The 20,068-nt window shown below is 45.1% G+C and overlaps 1 protein-coding gene across 1 annotated transcript in view; it reads left to right on the top strand.

The window, feature by feature from the left end:
* LOC101597894 (guanylate cyclase soluble subunit beta-2-like) overlaps positions 1-20,068 on the top strand; it is a 69,697-nt gene that overhangs the window by 14,237 nt on the left and 35,392 nt on the right. The window contains exon 3 of the mRNA XM_045155537.1: positions 7,807-7,901. Within this exon, the coding sequence (XP_045011472.1) occupies positions 7,807-7,901 (95 nt within the window). The remainder of the gene's footprint in view (positions 1-7,806; positions 7,902-20,068) is intronic.

A 20,068-nucleotide genomic window follows, 5' to 3' on the forward strand; every position in this document is an offset into this window, starting at 1 on the left:
GCGTCAGTCCTGCCTTCTGAAAGGCACAGGATCTGGAAATTGCTGGAAATAACCAGGCATAGCACCTAGAAGCAGAGGCAAAACAGCTATGCCTGTGACCACCAGCAGCTATTTATGGAAAGCCTCTCTCCCTGGCCTGTATCATTGGAGGAGCTGGTGCTACATGACCAGCTATTGGAACCCTGTCCAGGAGAGCATTCCAAATCAAAGGTACAAACAGGGCTTCATGTAGAAATATATCAGAGATCTTTCCATTGTGATACTTGTAATGACCTCACTAAAGCAATCAAGTCTTGCCTTCCCATTTTGAGTGGGCTTTTATCAGCATTTGCAATCAGGAATCCATGGACTCCACATGAACTTCATGGTGATAGAGAAGATTTAAACAAGGGGCATGGTATAGTTAATGGTGATTGTTAATTTGATTGGATTAATGTATGCATAGGGCATTGAGGAGACACATCTTTGGAAATATATGTTAGGGCTTTTCCACAGAAGACTAACTAGGGAGGAAGACCCACCATGAAAGAGACTGAATAAAAAGGGGAAAGGAGGGCTGGAAAGATGGCTTAAGGGGCTTGCCTGTAAAACCTAAGGACCCATATTCGACTCTCTGGATCCCACATAAGCCAGATGCACAAAGATGAGACAAAGTCGCATATGCGCACTAGGTGGCGCAAGCTTCTGACATTGGATTTCAGTGGCTGAGGTGCTGGCTCACCAATTTCTCTCTCTCTCTCTCTCTCTCTCTCTCTCTCTTTCTCTCTCTGAAATAAGAAATAAAAATAAAAAGGGGGGAAAGGAAAAAGCCAGTGGAGCACATACTCATTACCCTCTTCCACCTGATCCACCCAAATGTGACAAGTTCCCACTGCCTTGTCTTCTCTTGCCCTTGTGGACTGTAGTCTCTCAAATCATGAGCCAAAATAAGTTATTTGTTATCAGGTATTTGGTCACGCTGACAGGAAAAAGAACAAACACAGGGCTCAAATTTGCAATCAGAGAAACATGATGGGTTTGCAGAGAACCTAGTAGGACCACATCCCAAGTCTGTGTCTCCAGGCTTTAGCTCTTTTATTTCAAACTATCTGCTTAGTCAAGTCTCTGAGGATATGTTCATATGCTAAGCACTAACTAGACACCTCTGTGGCTGTATTGGAAATTTATCTTTAAGCCAAAAGTCAATTCTAACTAACAAGCACAACAGCCATGAGAATTGCATCATTTAGATATTTTTAATGCTGTAGTATAGAAAACTCAACTTATAAAACACAAATTCTTAAGGCCATATTATTTGCTGTACCAAAGGATTTACTTTGGACTACATTTAAGTAATCAGTTCCCTAGTGCTTTCAAAGTTGAATTTTTGCTGAAAAGGAAAAAGAGCCATCAATTCCTATACAAAATTTAAGAAGAAATGATTAGGCAAAATGAACTGTGTTTCCAGACCTTATGACAGATTTTATGTTATATGAAATAATCAGAACCAGATGTTTCCCCTCCTCTGCCTGCTTTGCTGATTTCCCTCTCATATAGACTTGATTTATAGGTTTCTAATTATGAAGTGCTCTTTTCTAATCTTGGCTAAAACCTTTACCCATACTTACCAGTAGAGGCTTTGGGGATCTGGTAGATCTTTCCATTTTTCCTTGCTAACTTACTAATTATTTGAAGTGGTAAAGTTTCTTCATTCAGCAAGTGCTTGTCTAGCTCCTGGAATGTGCTGAGCAGAGTTTTAGACTCTGGGGAGAGTGAAAGCAAGAGACAAGGGGCTATCTCTGGGAATATATTCCAAAGTGCTCACAGAACACATAAACAAACAAACCAAAACATTTTAGATTGCTCAAAGTTCCCTCAAAATGTAGAGTATTTGATAAGGACTGAGGAGAGGTGTGGAATTAAAAAAATATTTTCATTATTTATTTGAGAGAGAGAGGGAGAGAGAGAGGATGGGCACAACAGGGCTTCCAGCCTCTGCAAATAAACTCCAGACACATGCACTCCCTTGTTCCTCTGGCTTACATGGGTACTGGGGAATCCAACTGGAGTCCTTATGCTTTGCAAGCAAGCATCTTAACCACTAAGCCATCTCTCCAGCCCCAAGAGCTGGACTTTTTTTGAGGTGGTTAGGAAAAATCTCTCTGTAGAGATTATGTCTGAGCTCAAAGGAAGGAAGGAAGGCAGCCGTGGGTCCAGGAAGTGTGTGTGTTCAGGAAAAGAGAGCATTAAGTGCAAAGGTCTTGAGGTGAGCTGATCTTGGTGGATTGAGGCCCAGGAAATAACCCGAAGTAATTACAGTATCAGGTGTGTTTTGTCCGAGAGGAGATGAAAGTGTAGACATCGTTAGTGGCAAAGAATATCAGTATGTATGGAAGATGGGAAAGAGTTGATATGTCATTTGGACAACAGGATACTAAAGGTCTCTGTGCCCTCACTAGCACATGGAGGTAATAATGGGCCTCTGCTAATCCACTTGTGAGCCCTGATGTGGCTGACAGGTGAGGTAGATCACATCCCTGGCACTCTGGAAGGGGGACTTGGGTCTGAGGGTTTGCTTGCCAGGACCAGTCATCCACTCTGTGAGCTACAGGAGGCCATTACCCAGCAGGAGGAGGTGCCGGCAGCCTCAGCAATGGAAGGCAGCAGCTCTCCGTCTCTGAGCCCGAATGCGCACCCCCTCTGTCTCGCTCTCTGGCAATCGCCTAACTTCAGCCCCTTCCAAACTGTTTTTTAATGCTCTTTAGACTTAAGAGCTCACCATCCTCTGATGCCTGAGACAGGCTCGATGCCAGCTTTGACCCAAGCAGACACACTTGGCAGGACAGGATCCTAGAGCACAGGCTTAGGTACAGCGTTCTCCAGTGTGGAGACCAAGACACGTAAAAGGGGAGCGTGGTTGTGTTGTGACATTCTCTGGAAAGATCACTCCAACACCAGTATGTGTGAAAGCAGAGGAGTTTATTTACTCGGGTCAAAGAGATTGAGGTAGCTCTCCAAAGAAGCTCTGGCCCCAAGCTGAGATTTTATTTCCATTTTACTTTTATTTTTATTTTTGCTTTTTCGAGGTAGGGTCTCACTCTGGCTCAGGCTGAGTCTCAGGGTGGCCTCGAACTCACGGCGATCCTCCTACCTCTGCCTCCCGAGTGCTGGCATCAAAGGCGTGCGCCACCACACCCGGCTCATTTTACGGTTTTCATAGCCGAGGGGAGGGGTAAGTGAACAAACAAGATGAACAAACAATTTGCATATCAATCATTTCTGTAGTCTGGCCACCCTAATGAGGAGCTCCATTTTACTTTGTTTTTATCCTAGACCGTCTTTCCTTCTTATTGTCCTTCCGGGCCCTTTCGAGACAGTTCTTTCTTTGAGATCTTTCCACCTGCTGACAAAGAGAAGCTTAGCTCCTCAGCAATTAACTTTTACAGTAACTCGGTGAATCCATTCATCTTTTAGCTTCTTTTCTACAATGGTTGGTGGGCTCAGGTGTGTATGAATGGAAGACAAGTGAGTGGTAGGGGGCAGATAGCTGTGGAGTGCAAAACCACCAGTCTCAGAAGGAGGTGGAGAGGATCGCGCGGCTTCTCTGCGTCAGAGCTCTGAAACAGGTGTTTGTGGATGAGCTCAACTTCTCTGAAGCTATCTAGTAATGTGTCGTGTGCAGGGGTCTCTGTGCATTTTGCGGGAAGTCTATAGTCTTCATCAGAATCCTCTAGAGCTTTATGACCTAAAATTTCCAGAACTTTCCTTTCTATTCATTCTTGGGTTTTGTTCTTCCCAAATAGGTTGCTCTTCAAACACCCTAAAATCTTGAAAAGCATCCTTTTAAGTACAAATGGTCCTCAAGTTTTTAAAAGATATTTTTATTCATTATTTATTTGCAAGAGGAGAGGGAGAGGGAGAATGAATGAGAATGAGCATGACAAGACTTTCTGCCACCACAAATGAACTCCAAGCACCTGCATCACTTTATGTATCTGGCTTGATGTGGGTATTGGAGAATTGAACTCAGGCTGTCAGGCTTTGAAAGCAAGATCATTGAACCACTGAGCCATCTCTCCAGCCCCTGCCCAGCTTTTTTTTCATTTTTTTTTCCAAGGTAGGGTCTCATTCTAGCTCAGGCTGACCTGGAATTAACTATGTAGTCTCAGGGTGGTCTCAAACTCACAGTTATCCTCCTATCTCTGCGTCCCGAGTGCTGGGATTAAAGGTGTGTGCCACCATGCCCAGTTCCTCCCCAACTTTTTATTGATGCATAAACACAGCTCTCATGGAGCCAAATATGAGTGGCCACGGTCCAGGAAATGCAGCTTCAGGTGACCCCAAATAATATGCTCCAGTGTGCTGGTGGTTTCAAGAAGCGCTTACAATTATAGAAAAGAAAGTCAGACTGGAGGGATGGTTTAACAGTTAAGGCACTTCCCTGCAAAGCCAAAGGACACAGGTTCCATTCCGCAGGAGCCACGTAAGCCAGATGCACAAGGTGGCGCATGCGTCTGGAGTTTGTTTGCAGTGGCTGGAGGCTCTGGTGCGCCCATTCTCTCCACCCCCCACCCCCGTGCCTCTTTCCCCCTGTCAAATAAATAAATAAGAAAAGCATAAGTCAAAGCATTTTGAAATGCATTAGTGGGGACATCTAGAAGCAAGGCTAAAGCAAAGCAGGGGCTCGCCATGAGGTTCAGATGCCAGCTCACGACCCGTAGCTTTTAGGCTGGTAGAAGTTAAAAGACTGTTAATACATTCTAAGAGAAGTTTCCGGATAGTCATAGGATGCTAAGTCAGACTCCCAGTTGGGCAGTACGTGGCAGTTTAGGGTGCTAAAGGTAGCCCAAGATAACTTGACCCTGGGTCTGTGACATGCCAGTTTCCATCATCACACTGAATAAGCCTTGTAGAATCCTTAACACAGGTGTGCCCTTTTTTTTTTTTTTTTTTTAATCTGGGAAGTTTATCTTACACTGGGATGGATTGGCTTATGCCTTTTAGATTTTATGATAGACTAAAGTCATGCATATTCACTAGACATTGTATTTCATTTGTGGAATTTGAATGCTTTCCCAGGCTAGAAGCATTCAGGATGATCCTGTTTTGTGACGTGGGGCAATGGCAGCAAGATGCAGCTCCCAGTAGACCATGCAAAAACAACCATGTTCTATTCTAGACTGGAGAGATAGCTTAGCTGTTACAGTGCTTGCCTGGGAAGCCTCAGGACTCAGGTTCAATTTTCCAGTACCCATGTAAGCCAGATGCAAAAGGGGGCACATGTGTCTGGAGTTCATTTGCAGTGGCTAGAGGCCCTTGCATGCCCATTCTCTCCTCTCTATTTGACTCTTTCGCTCATAAATAAATAAAATATTTTTTAATAAAAACAACCATGTCCTACTCTATAGGGGACTACAGTCAATAAATTATGTGAGGTATTTAGTAGTATATGATAAAACAGATCTTGTGAGGATGTTGTACAACTATAGGCTAACATAAATGTTCTGAACACATTTAAAACAGGCTTGGCTAACCCATGATGTTGTGTAAGTTAGATTTATAAAATTCACTTTTACATTTAGTGATGTTTGCCCTATCATAAGTCAAGGAGTATCTCTATACTGAAAAATAATATTCGAGCTAGAAACAGAATGGCTCCATTCTTCCCCCTTTTGGTTGAACTTTCATCCCATAAGTAAGATGACCCCTCACCTCTTGCTCTGAGGCTGAATGCTCCCATTTCTTCATGTTCTCCACTATACCCGGCTTGTTCTGTGAGCCCCATAACGACCAGAAGGAAGCTCTTGAAGGAACAACTTCCCATAGCTCAAATGGATTCCATTTCCTTGACCTTATATTGCACATGCTATGAAGTCCTTTTCCTAAGGGCTTTATCACTCACTGTACCCACTTAAGAACCAGGACATTCATTTAGCAAGGTTAAAAAATGCAATATCTACCACTTGTAATCTGTTGCCTTTTGGGATTGAATCGAGAAGGTGTTTGTGAGCAGTAATTTCCAAACCTGGAGAACCAAGAGACAAGTGATTTAAGATGTATATATACATGGTTTAGCAGTTAAAGTGCTTGCGTGCAAAGCCTAAGGACTCATGTTTGACTCCCCAGATCCCATGTAAGCCAGATGCACAAGGTGACCCATGCACAAGGTCACACATATGCACAAGGGGGTGCATTTGTCTGGAGTTATATTGCAATGGCTGGAGGCCCTGATGTGCCAATTCTCTGTCTCTTTCTTGCTCTCTCTCTCTCTCATTTAAAAAAAAAAATAGGGCTGGAGAGATGGTTTAGTGGTTAAGCGCTTGCCTGTGAAGCCTAAGGACCCCGGTTCGAGGCTCAATTCCCCATGGCACAACCTCTTGGGGCTCAAATATCTGCATGGTAATTTTTCTACTCAAGTTAGTTTGATAGAGACAGCTGACCTGGCTTCCTGCCCAGCTGTTCTGGATGTAACCTGGGGGTGCTAACTAAAGAGGAGGAAACATTTGGTGCCGTATTGTCTCAGCTCTTCATTGCTCAGCGTCCTGTGCAGGGCTGGCACTTCTCGTGCTACGTGAGACGTGTGAGCTGCAAACACTGACCTCTTACTTCATTTCTCACAGCACTTGCTCTCACAACTCCCGATCCCTTTGAGATATTTCCCTGGAGTCGTTTTTCTTTCCTTCCCTTCTTTTCAGCAGAAGGTTTGCCATTAGAAAATGTCAATTGGTTTATTTCTTTAAGGAAATTATTGGTTAATTTTGAATAAAGTTTTAGTGCTTTTACCAAAGCAGTTTTGAATGATGCGATCTGCAAGTGTGCACCGATTGAGGATTGTGGTCACGACTGTGCTAGAAATAAATGCTTAGTGGTCTGAGTGTGTTCGTCAACCCAGCAACATGCATCACACACATAAGCCAAAACAGATATTTGACACTAACGTATGATCAGTCCGGGTTACAGGAGCGAAGACCTAGACAGGAGGTCCTATCAGAGCCTGGGGACCACCATAGAATTTAGTGTATTACCAAGGGTCCTGGAAATGATGTCTGTCATCTTTTTAGGGTCTCAGCAGAGTGTCAAATCTAAATTGCAGTCTTAGAAGCCACTAGACAAAACCATAAGGCTTATAGGTAGAGGGAAATTCAGTGATTCTAGCTCATGAGCCTCCACTGCAGGCACGATGGCCCTTAGGCTCTTGGACAATTCTCAGAGATGGGAGTGCCAAGCAGTGCTATTTGTGGAGGTTCAAGATAAAGACAAATGACAAGTGCCCACCACCAAAGAGCCCAGCTTGAGGATGTAGCAATCACCTTCTCCTTAGTGGGACAAGACACCAAACCAGTAACAGCTTATGTGAGGAAGTGGTTTATTTCTGGCTTATAGTTTTGAGGGGAAGTTTTATCATGGCAGGAGCAGACACCTGGGCATCATATGTTCACATCAACAATGAGGAAATAAAGAGACTGAGCTAAGTATAGCGAGTGGGCTGGGCTATAACACCCCAAGGCCTGCCCGTACTGACACGGCTCCTGCACCAAGGGTCTACCTTCCAAAGGCTCCAGCCACTAGGGGTGAAGTATGAGACTTAATCAGAAACACTCAAGGCAATGGGGGACATTTTTACATTCAAACCACCAACCATAGGAGGTAAAACAATAATCATATAGTTTTGGGAATGCATAGCCTATTCAGGGTACTTGAGAAGTGAGCTCTTGGCTCAAACTGGGGTCCAGGAAAACTTCTGCATAGGAGTCGATGCCCAATACACATTCCAGTAGTGACGACTACTTTGGCTAAATGCTCATTACACTGTGACTCATGTTCCAGAGCTTCTACAGACGTGCAGAACACCTTCATGACCTACAATGTATATGGTGACTCTATCACCACCATGCTCATCCAAGAAGCCTGCAAGGTCCTAGGTAAGCCTGACAGGGTTGTCTTAAGGCTGTTCTAACACAACACACTTGATGCTCATTATTCACAGTTGTTGCGCTCTGTGAAGTTGCTGCAAACAATGTGTTAGTGAATAGTGAATTGTTGCTCCCAGGGGAAATATAAGACTAGGCTTCTGAGAGTCTCCGGTCACACCTCTGTCAACCAATAATGAATGTGTAATATTCTTTACATGCGTGTCTGTTCAAAGATATGCAGATACACAATTAACACTGAGCTGAAGGCCAATCATGCCAAATAGTCCACGTCTGAAGGAAGCTAATCAAACACATGTACTCTCTGTAAAGTGCATAATGGCTATCTTGTGGTTAGGGATATTAGACAGCACTTAATAATAATACAATTGGGAGGCCATTTTAAGCAACAGAATCACCAACAAAAACACAAAGATATGATACCCTGTAGACCACCGTAAGGATTTGTGCTCATGATAAAATAAGCATATAGAACACTACCTGTTTGATCTTAGCTAGATACACCTGGAACTGACAGAACAGGCTTCCCCCTGGACTTGCACATGGTAATTTGATTGACATCTTTTCCCATGCTTATGATTATTTCCTTCTAAAGATCTACCTCCAGGAGAGAGTGGATACTCTGCCAAGCCCAGGAGTCATTGAGGTTTAGGGAGCTGGATGCACGTGACACTCAGAGTCCTCTCCAGGAAGAGGCGCTCACTACCAGCTCTGCGCCAGCTGCTGTACTGGCTCCCCAAGCTGCCAAGGTCTATCTTGGAGCCACAGAGATGTGTAGGGTCCAGAAGTGCCAGCCATGGTGATTAGAGCTGAGACACTATTAAAATAATCTATAACCAGACTGTGGCAGCCCCTGGTCATCACTTTGCCACTTGGACCTCTTGCTAGAAGTATGCCTGAGAGTGGAAATATGGCTCTGGAGGAAAATGGGTGTCTGCTCATTTTGCTCGCAGCGTTCAGATTTGGAGCAGCATCACCTTCAGGTCACAGCTTCCGCCCAGGCCGCCTCCAACAGTCACACCAACAGCAGGGTTTACATGGCTGTGGCTTATCAATGCAGGTAGCAGAGGCTTTCTAGGCCAAGTTCCCAACCAAAGGTTTTGTGCTCTTTCTAGAACTGCAACTTCCTCACTGGACGGGGAGCCTGGGGACTGGGGTTCTGGCCTCAACTCTACTCCCCCAAGGTACCTTATGGTACAATACACAGCAACACAGTGATACCTCTTAGCCTCATTTACCATAATAAATTCCAAGGATATAGTTGTCTCTTATTTTGCTTTTTTTTTTTAAAAAAAAAATTATTTTGGGCTAGAGAGATGGCTTAGTGGTTAAGGCGTTTGCCTGCAAAGCCAAAGGATCCCAGTTCGATTCTCCAGGACCCATGTAAGCCAGGTGCACAAGGGGGCGCACGCGTCTGGAGTTCATTTGCAGTGGCTGGAGGCCCTGGCGCACCCATTTTCTCTCTCTTTCTCTCTCTGCCTTTCTCTGTCTCAAATAAATAAATAAATAAATTATATTAAAAAAAAATCATTTTGTTTGTTTGAGATAGGGTTTCACTGTGTAGCCTAGGCTGGCCTGGAACTCACGGTAATTTTTCTGCCCCTCTCTCTCTTCCAGTGTTAGGATTATAGACATGAGCCACCACACTCGGTTTAAACACTGCTTCTCTTTAAAAATGTAAGATACATGGACTGAGGACATAGCTCAGTGAGTAAAGAGCTTTCCTTACAAGCAAGGGGACCTGAGTTTGATCCCCAGAACCCATGTAAAATACCACGTCTGCTGGTGGGCACCTCTAACCCCTGCACTGAGGTAGACATAAGATCTCTGGAGCTCACTGGCTAGCCAATCCAGCCTAACTGGTGAGCTTTAGGCCCACAGGTCCCTGTCTGAACAAGGGGTGGATGAAGTTCTTGAGGAAAATACCTCTTGAGAGAATGATCCTCTGGCCTCCACAGGCACATGCATACGAATCTGCACACACATGCACCCATGCAGCGCACACACACATGCACACACCACACACAGGCTTGGGTGAAGTTAAAGATGCTTTCCCAAAGCACACAGACAGACCCCTTCTTGATCCCTACATATGCCTCCTATACACAGGCAGGGCCTAGATGTTGCCCCACTTGGGAACAATTCTGCAGGTCTGAGATTCCCAACGGAAGCTGGTGGCCCATAAGCATGTCTAGCTCTTACAAATGCATCCAGTTCTCTCTGAGTTAGGAGGAGTGTCTAGTTTTTTCTCTCCCAGAGGGACAGAGAATGTTAGGTGAAAAGTCTGTTCTATATCCGAAAAGCTGCAGTTTGACGGAGCGTAGAACATAAAAGGGCCAAAACCGAAGCCTGCTCTAGTCTCTGCTGGGTTGATTGCGCTGGGAGAGCGAAGATGTCTTCACACAGGCGTGTCGGGGCTACATGATGCCCCCAACTTAGCTCCGCATCGTCTGTCAAAGGACATCTTGTTATTTCAGAACGAGCCAGAAGGGCTGATTCTGCTCTGTCCTACCAGCGGTGTGACTTTAGCTAGAATTTCCTTGAGAAAAAGAATCCTCCTCAGAAAAGAAGAATACTTCACAAGACTGAGGGAAGGAACAAATAAATCACGTAGCAGATGTAGGGCATGCGTGATGTGCAAGGACTTAGCGGTACTCAGCACGTGTGAGCTGACTGCTGAACCTGGCAGAAAGGCAGAGGAACATCGTAAAGTGATATAACGCTGAGAGACGTTCCTTCAAAGCACAGTCCTGTGCAGCTGCTCACTTCCATTTGTTCTGTGCCCTTTGTCCAGTGGCCAGTAAAATACCTGCAGCCTATGGGCCAAATCTGGGCCCATCTCTGACTGTATATAAGGTTTTCAGTGGAGCCCAGTGCTGCCCATTTGGTTACATATTGTCTACACCTCTTTGTGGTACAAGTTGAGTTTGTCCCAGTGGAGACCACATGAACTGTGGAGCTTAAAATATTCCCTAACTGTTCTTTACTGAAAATGTCTGTCATGTCAAATTATAGGGAATGAATCTCTTGACAAATAGATTGTGTGTGTGAGCGTGTGTGTGTGTGTGTGTGTGTGTGTGTGTGTGTGAGCATCACATGCCGCAGTGTGTTGGTTCTTGCTTTCCATCTTGTAGGAGGCAGGGTCTTTTTGTAACTGTTGTTGCAGATGCCACGTTTGCTGGCCCAGGAGTTTCTAGGGGTTCTCCTGTCTCTGTCTTCCATCTGTCTTCGCAGGGCTGGAATCACAGATGCTCCTAACTGTGCCCAGCTGCATATGGTTCTGTAGATTTAGACTTAGATCCCTGTGCTTGCACAGCAAGCAGGTTACACGTTGGGCCATCTCCCCAGACCAACAGATGCTTTTTTTTAAAAAATTTTTTATTTATTTATTTGAGAGCAACAGACACAGAGAGAAAGACAGAGAGAGGGAGAGAGAGAGAATGGGCGCGCCAGGGCTTCCAGCCTCTGCAAACGAACTCCAGACGCGTGCGCCCCCTTGTGCATCTGGCTAACGTGTGACCTGGAGAACCGAGCCTCGAACCGGGGTCCTTAGGCTTCACAGGCAAGTGCTTAACTGCTAAGCCATCTCTCCAGCCCCAACAGATGCTTTTTAAGATTAAAAACTAAATCCCCTTTCAGTTAAAGGCTGCTGTGGATGGAATTGTGTCCTGACAAAATTCATACACACAGGACTTGGCTGCCAGTGTGATACTATTTGGAAAACAATTAGGTATAGATGAAGTCCATAAGAGCTTAATGCCCTTGTAAGAAGTGACACCAGTGAGTTTGCCCTGCCTCTTTTAAAAGAAATATTTATTTATTTAAGAGAGAGGGAAAGAGAGACACTGAGAGATATAGAATATGGGTGTACTAGGATCCTCTGCTGCCGTGAACAAATTCTAGACGGATGTGCCACTCTGTGCATCTGGCTTTATGTGGGTACTGGGGAATTGAACCTGGGCCATCAGGTTTTGCAAACAAGTGCCCTTAACCAGTAAGGAATTTTTCTAGCCCCTTTCCTGCCTCTTTTCTTGTCATGTTAGGACATATCAAGAACATAGCCATTCATAAGCCAGGAAGAGAGACATTAACAACAGCCAGCCAGGTCAGCTCCTCAAGCTTGACTTCCAGTCTTCAGAGCTAAGAGAAAATATATTTACACTGCTAAAGCCACCCAGTGTCTTATACTCCATTACAGGAGTCCTCATGGACTAACATAAGAACTTACTGAAGTTATCTTCTCCTTGCTGGGATCCCAACCCGCAGCAGCTTATGGGATGACAGGGTTTATTTCAGGCTTAAAGATTCCAGTGGAAGCCTCACCATTGGAGGAAGCTGGCTTACTCCATCATATAGTCATAGCAGAGTGAGAACGAGACTGGCCAGCACGAGCTGACTCTGAAGACATACCTAGGGCTGGACTCCACCTTAAGGTCTATCCCTGGTGACAAACTTCCTCCAGTAGGCCCCACCCCTCAAACGCTCCAAGCTGAGGACTAAGTAGGAAACTTTAATCACAAATACCTGAGGCTACGGGGGATATTTTACATTCAACCCACTATAGAACCCTAAAAAGTTTTAAAAAATATTTTATTTTTATTTATTTATTTGGAAGAGAGAGTGAGATACATAAATAGGCAAGGAGAGAGAGAGAGAGAGAGAGAGGGAGAATGGGAACATCAGGGCCTCTAGCCACTGCAAACGAACTCCAGATGCATGTGCCCCCTTGTGCATCTGGCTTATTTGGGTCCTGGGGAGTTGAACCTGGGTCCTTTGGCTTTGCAGGCAAGTGCCTTAACTGCGAAGCTATCTCTCCAGCCCCCTAACAAGTTTTTAGATCTTCAGAAATAAATATTGCATGCATCTGCTCTCACCCCTGTTTATTTATTTATTTATTTATTTTAATTTTTTTGTTCATTTTTATTTATTTATTTGCGAGTGACAGAGAGAGAAAGAGTCAGATAGAGAGAGAAAGAGTGAGTGAGAATGGGCACGCCAGGGCCTCCAGCCACTGCAAACGAACTCCAGACGCGTGCGCCCCCTTGTGCATCTGGCTTACGTGGGTCCTGGAGAATCGAGCCTCGAACCGGGGTCCTTAGGCTTCACAGGCCAGCGCTTAACCGCTAAGCCATCTCTCCAGCCCTATTTATTTATTTTTTTAAGGGAGAGAGACGATTGGCACACCAGGGCCTCCGGCCACTGCACTTGAACTCCGGACGTGTGCGCCACCTTGGGCGCATGCATGACCTTGAACATGTGTCACCTTGTGTGTCTGGCTTATGTGGGATCTGGGGAGTTGAGCATGGGTCCTGAGTCTTCGCAGGCAAGCAGCGTTACTGCTAAAGCCATCTCTCTAGCGCACCCTGTCTATTTTTATAGCAGTGCTATGGAATGCTCTGTTGGTTTGGCAGTAACTTGAGCACAGAGACGCCATCCCACACCTGCTCTACTTGTTCTGTCTCCAACTCAACCGACACATTTACAGGCAGCAACAAATGAATTTCTAGACTTATGCATGGGCAGAGCCACATTACATTTCTCTGCAAAGCCAACCTATACAGTGACTTCTGTCTGCCTTACATTGACTATCAGAGGCCTTTTGTCTTCTTATCTCTATAAAACTCGTTTGGTGCATACCACAAAAGGCAGATAATGGCTAGAGAGATGGCTTAGTGGTTTAGGCATTGGCTTGCAAAGCCTAAGGACCCAGATTTGATTCCCCAATACCCACGTATGCCAGGTACACAAGGAGGCTTGTGTCTGGAGTTTGTTTGCAGTGGCTGGAGGCCCTGGTGCACCCATTCTCTCTCTGTCTCTGTCTGCCTCTCTCTCTATCAAATAAAATATATTTTTTTAAGGTAGATAAGCATGGCAGGCTCTGTGTGGCTTCCCTGTATATCAACAATTCTTATGAGTCAGAAAGAGGAAGGCTGAGCCAGGACAGGCGTTTTACTGCTTAATAAAACGTACTGGTCAATTGAGACCAGCTCCTCCCTTCAACAAAGAGAAAAGCACACTTCATCAGCAACAGCCGGTACTTTGCTTCCTAAGTGGGTTCCGGAATGGCATTTCCTTACCTTGAAGCAATTGTTGGGATTCTCCCAGAACCTTCTGCCACTGTATAGCTCTGTGCTTTCTAATTAGCATAATTCAGGATGGGACCAGATGGCAGGTTGAGCAATGGATGAGGAATTGTTCTGTATCTGAATAAATGCCTACTTAGTGTGTAAGTGGGTTATTAGTGATCTGAAGTAAAAAAAAAAAAATTCAAAAACAACATCCAACAACCATTTGGCACAGCTGTGTCTGTCTAGATGCTGCTTGTAAAGAAACCCAGAGGAAAATATGCTTCCACAGTTAGCCATCAGCAAATGTCAGCATCCTCCTCTGCACTTACTTCCTTAAAATTCAGAGGAACAATGCAAAACTTAACGAATTTAAAATGAATAATGCCAGAAGCCAGACATTAGAACGTGTGTGCTCTCTATTATCGTCCTTGGATGGGATGAACAACCCAGGCTGTACAACCAACCGAAAAGGGAGACTCGAATATGGATCTCAGTATTCTAAGGCTGGTTGGAATCAAACTAGACTGGGGGAGACATCCAGCCTGTCCTAGCATGGGCTTTGGAATCAGACAGGTGAGGATGGGCCTGCATGGCTACATCGTCCCTGCATCACTTATCTTCTCACTGCTGGGACAAAACGCTTGATAAGAAGCAGCTTATGGAGGGCTGGAGAGATGGCTTAGCGGGTAAGCGCTTGCCTGTGAAGCCTAAGGACCCTGGTTCGAGGCTCCATTCCCCAGGACCCACGTTAGCCAGATGTACAAGGGGGCGCATGCGTCTGGAGTTCATTTGCAGTGGCTGGAGGCTCTGGCACGCCCATCCTCTCTCTCTGTCTCTTTCTTTCTCTGTGTGTTTCTCTCTCTCTCTCTCTCTCTCTCTCTCTCTCTCTCTCTCTCTCTGTTATTGTCAAATAAATAAAAATGAACAAAAATTTTTTTAAAAAGCAGCAGAGCTTATGGAGAGAAAGCATTTATTTTGGCTTACAGTTCCAGAAGGGGTAGAGGGCGTCATGGCATGGAAAGCATTGTGGGAGTAGTAAACCAGCGTCACATCAGCAGGAAGGAGAAAGAGAGAGAGAGAGAATCAAGTGGGGGGCCAGGCTAGCAAACCAGCAAACCTCAAGGCCCACCCCCAGAAACTCAATTTCCTTCAGCAAGGTCTTAAATGTCCCGCAGCCTTCCTGGACTGTGTCACCCACTGGAGATTAAGTATTCAAACACACGAGTCCACACAGGACAATTCACATTCAAACCACCGCCGTCCCTCATAATGAACCTGTGTAAACGTCCCCCCTGTAGTTAACAGCAGCGACTCTGTGACATCAGATGTTGTCCCAAAGGTGAAGCCAAGTGACTTAGCAAAGCAGGTGCTCATCAGAGTGCCTCATCTTGTCCCCTTCCCGCACCTCCCACCCGGTACCTCCTGCTTTAGCTCTCGTCCCCGACTGATCTTGACAGCTCTTCTCCAGAGATGAACGAGAAGAAGGCAGCTGCTTACTGACCAAATGTAAGCAGACTGCTTCTTCCTTGAGAGGACTCACCCGAGCCTCCTTCATCTGTTCCCCAGTTGCTTTTTACCTCAATGCTGGAATAAATCACCACTACGTCTGCTGAAAGCCCTACCTCCAGAGTGCGGACCCAGCCCATGTGGCTGTGTTCTTCCTTTCCCCCAGCCTCTCCTTCTCCTGCTCACAGAAGTCTTCCCCACTTGTTGGCTCATGCCTGGTAGGAGTGGTATCATTCCAGAAGAAGAGTATATTTTCTGATCAATTCTTCCCGGAAAACTGGCACATCAACCCTTGAATACTAAAGCTTTAGAGAAACAAAATTACCCCCCACCTTGAGTAGCATCATGAGATACAGGACAGGTTCCTTCCTGTCTTGTGCAACAGAATACATTTCACAACAAGTAATGGGAGGTCAGGGGTAAATGGGAAATCCAGCTCTATGTGAGCCCTTGGTCCAGGAGGTAGAGTGTAAGTGGCAGTGGTATTTGCCCCAGCCTCGCCAGGCCTTCAGTAGGTGGCCTTTCTCCCCCTGTCCTGGACAGACAGGCCACCTCTGCTTTCCAGTTCTCAGAGCTCTAACCCAGCAAGAAGCAAACATTTCCTGGCATCACAGAAGAGCCAAGCTTACAAAGTCGGAAAGTCCAAGTTCACACATGGTCCAGTCTGAGAGCCTGTTGGAAGGTCCACACCTCTGCTGGAAACCAAGCACAGAGGCGTTGTCGCAGTGATTTTTTCCCTGCTAACAAAGAAATCTTTCATTCAAATAAAGTCAAAACCACTTTTAATAGGGCTTTTAATACATACACAAAAGTAGGGAGGCTTGTATACTAAAGCCCACACACCCTTTACCCAGTTTCACTAATTATCAATATTTTGCCAATCTTATTTCATCTGTCTGGTCCTCCACCCTGTTTCTGTTTTTGTTTTTGCTGGAATGTCTTAAAGCAAATCTCAGGTTTCCTATAATTTCACTCATAAATATTTCAGTATGTGTCTCTAACAAGATAAAGACATTTTAAAATATAATGACAATGTCCTGGTTATACCTAACAAGATCCATAATATTACGGAGGTTCAGTTCCAGCTGCTTCTCAGCTGGCTGTGGGTAAGTGGTCTTTGTGGTCTTATTATATAAGATTTCCTAAGGTCTTTTCAGGGCAATCAGCATAGCCTTCTTAGTTTGACATAAATTCAAACCCACAAAATGTTTGTAAGAATAAAACAAAAAAAAAATTCCATCTACCCTTCCTGATGGCCCTGAGATGTGAACATCTAACCTTATGAGACATGTTCTTCCTGAATCGATACCTACGTTTTCCCCCAGACTGTCGGCAAGCTGGAGCGATGGCACCTCTTTGTCTTTACACATTCTCTTACGTAAACACAAGGATAACACGGAGGAAGTGATTATTGATACAGTGTGATGCTCACTTGACAGGGTTGTTTTCCAACTGACCCATTTTTATCATTATAGCAAAAGGGAAGTCCTGAAGGGTGGGAAGATGGCTCAGTGGATGCAGCTCTGGCCACACAGTGGTTTGTAACCCTAGCAGCCACGGAGGTTCTGGGTGGGCATAGCAACCTGCTTGTAATCCCAGCACTCAGGAATTGAAGGTAGGGGTTCCCCTGGGCAAGCTAGCTAACTAGACTCGCTGAATAAGTGAAGCCTGGATCCCAGTGAGAGATGCTGACCCAGTAAATAAAGTGGAGTAAGTAAAGAGCAATGAGGAAGACACCTAACATCAACCTCTGACCTTCACATGCACGTGCATGCAAATACATCCACACATGTGCCCATGCCCATACGAACACACGTGCATGCATACTGCATGCACATATACATGCGTCCCTCCAAAAACAAAAACAAAAGAGAGAGAGAGAGAATCCTGGCTCGTGTCAGTTGCCATGTCCCTTTGGCCTTCTTTAGTCTGGGTTCTTGAGTCTCGTTTATGTCTGGGGACACTGGTATTTTTGCAATGTTGTCAGCTGTTTGGCAGACTGCCCTCTGCTTCGGGATCATTTAATAGTTCCTCGTGATAGAATGTGGGTAATACTTTCCTGGCAGGAGGAATCCAAGCAGTGAGGTGTGTCTTTCCCAGGCATAGGGTGTCTTCTTGTTGCATTGTTGGCCGTGTTAACTTTGGTCGCTCAGTTAAGTTGGCAACTGCCGGGTTTCTCCACTAAAAAGTGCCCATCTTCCTTGAATTAGGATCACAGGAGGAGCACCTTTCGGGCCATGCACAAGTCTTGTTTCTCCTCAAACTCCCTCTTCCTTGATACTGGGCCAGAGCGTGACTCTGTCTGAATCCAGACTTAAGACGGTGATATTCCAAATATATAACTCCTTTGTACATGCTGGGGTGGTTTTTTTTTTTTTTTGAGGAAGATTTTCCTCCTTCACTGTTTATTCATACAAATGTCATCTTGATTCTTATTTTTAAAAATACTCCTTTCATTATTTATATGTTGATGTTCAAGTTTACAACCTAGCCAGTGGATGCCCCGCAAGCTGGCTGCTCTGCTGTTCTGACATGACCCTCTCATTCTTCAAACATCTCTTTACTTTCTGACGTGTCAAAATGGCACAGGCTCACCTTGTACTTTCCCTGGCCTAGCCTCGGACTCTCCCATTTCTCTAAGGGGCTCTGGCTGTAGACGTGGACACTAGCTGAGTGTGCTGCTCCTTCAGTGTCCCTGAGGGCAGACATCCATACACATGACCTGCCATCCATCCAGCTATCTATCCAACATCGCGGCACTTACTCAACTCCTCCCTTTTCTAATATTGTTGCCTCATTCTCAGACGGTGAAAAACTCAGCTCCCTCTATGGTCAATGCATTTGCTTGTGTGCCCAGTCTTTAAATGTTCGGGTAATATTTACAGACTTGCTAATGCACAGGGATGCGGAATGGAAGCCTTCAAGCTGAAGACAAATATTTGCTCAAAAGTTCTCTTTCTCAGCCAGGCGTGGTGGCGCACGCCTTTAATCCCAGCACTTGGGAGGCAGAGGTAGGAGGATCGCCGTGAGTTCGAGGCCACCCTGAGAATACAGAGTGAATTCCAGGTCAGCCTGGGCTAGAGTGAGACCCTACCTTGAAAAACCAAAAAAAAAAAAAAAAAAAAAAAAATTCTCTTTCTTTTTAGCTTGACGAGAAAGCAGTTTGAATATGATGTTCCAATATGAACAGGGTTAATTATTTTCCCTGGGTAACTATGTTATCCAAAACTGTTCTGTTGAAATATTGTCCTATTAAATTGTTTTCTCTCTTGCTTGCTCTGTATTGGGGACAGATCTAGATTCTCACCCTTTTTAGGCAAGGACTCAACCACTGAGCTACATCCCTAGCCATCTTTTTACTTTTTATTTTGAGTCAGGGTTTCACTAAATTCCAAATTGCCCAGGCTGACTTTGAACTTCTATGTGCCAGATAGTCTTTACATTTGCTGTCCTCCTTGCCTTAGCTTCCTGAGTAGCTATGGGCCTACATCGCCAGGCCTGTGAGCGTTTGTTTGTATGCCGTGTCAGGGTTTTCCTCTAGCCTGCGTCTTATTTGTCTTAAGCATATGAAATAGTGCCGTGGTTCGTAAAGCTAGAACTACTGAAAAACTTATGCTTGGAGAAGCGTCACACTTTTTCTTACCTTTTCACTCCATTCCCATCATGCTCCCTTGGAAACTTACTGGTCTCAGAAGTGCTGTTGTGCTTCATTTGGTACAAAGAGGCAGATTGATGCTTACCTTTTTATTGCTCCTTTCTTAAACAAAAGATTTAAAATTGCACACAGGCCTGGAGGGATGGCTTAGCGGTTAAGGCGTTTGCCTGTAAAGCCGAAGGACCCAGGTTCGATTCCCCAGGGCCCACGTTAGCCAGCTGCACAAGGGGGCACAAGCATCTGGAGTCCATTTGCAGTAGCTAGAGGCCCTGGAGTGCCCATTCTCTCTCTTCCTCTCTCTCTCTCTCTCTCTCTCTCTCTTCCCCCAACCCCGTCTGTTGCTCTCAAATAAATAAGTAAAAATAAACAAAAAAAAAATTTAACCATCCCCCACACACAGTAGGTTTTTCTTTGTACTAGCAAATCACATTTCAAAGGATCCAAGGCTTGTATTTGGAGCATTCTTGCATTTTCTTCTCATTTTCTGTTTTTCTGGACCCTGTGACTTAGAAGGCTCTTGAAATCCTAAATTCACAGAGATGAACTGTATTTAAAAAGTAAGACAGGCATTGATTTTAAAAGAGGGCCTTTGTCCTCTCTTAGACAGGCATCCCAAACCAAGACTCGTCGAAGCAGCTCGCAGCCAGCGCAGATGGCCACCTCCCCTGCGAGCCCGGGACCGCGGTTGAAGGAAGTGCGTCTCTCTGCCAGATGTCCTTTCCTGTTAATGGAACCAGGCGCCCAGAAACAAAATAACTGGACCTGGAAGAGCCAAATTCATGGATTTTGTTTAAGTTTTTAGATTTAAGAAAAGCCAAACAGGCAGTCTTTTTACACAAGGCTGCCACTGTCCCTGGAATCCAGCTTGGCTTGGCCTGCAGACAGGCCAGTTCTTCTGGAAGAGGCCCTTGGGAGAAGGAGGGCGTTGG

The sequence above is a fragment of the Jaculus jaculus genome, chromosome 7 (genome assembly GCF_020740685.1).
Source record: "Jaculus jaculus isolate mJacJac1 chromosome 7, mJacJac1.mat.Y.cur, whole genome shotgun sequence".
NCBI lineage: Eukaryota > Metazoa > Chordata > Mammalia > Rodentia > Dipodidae > Jaculus > Jaculus jaculus.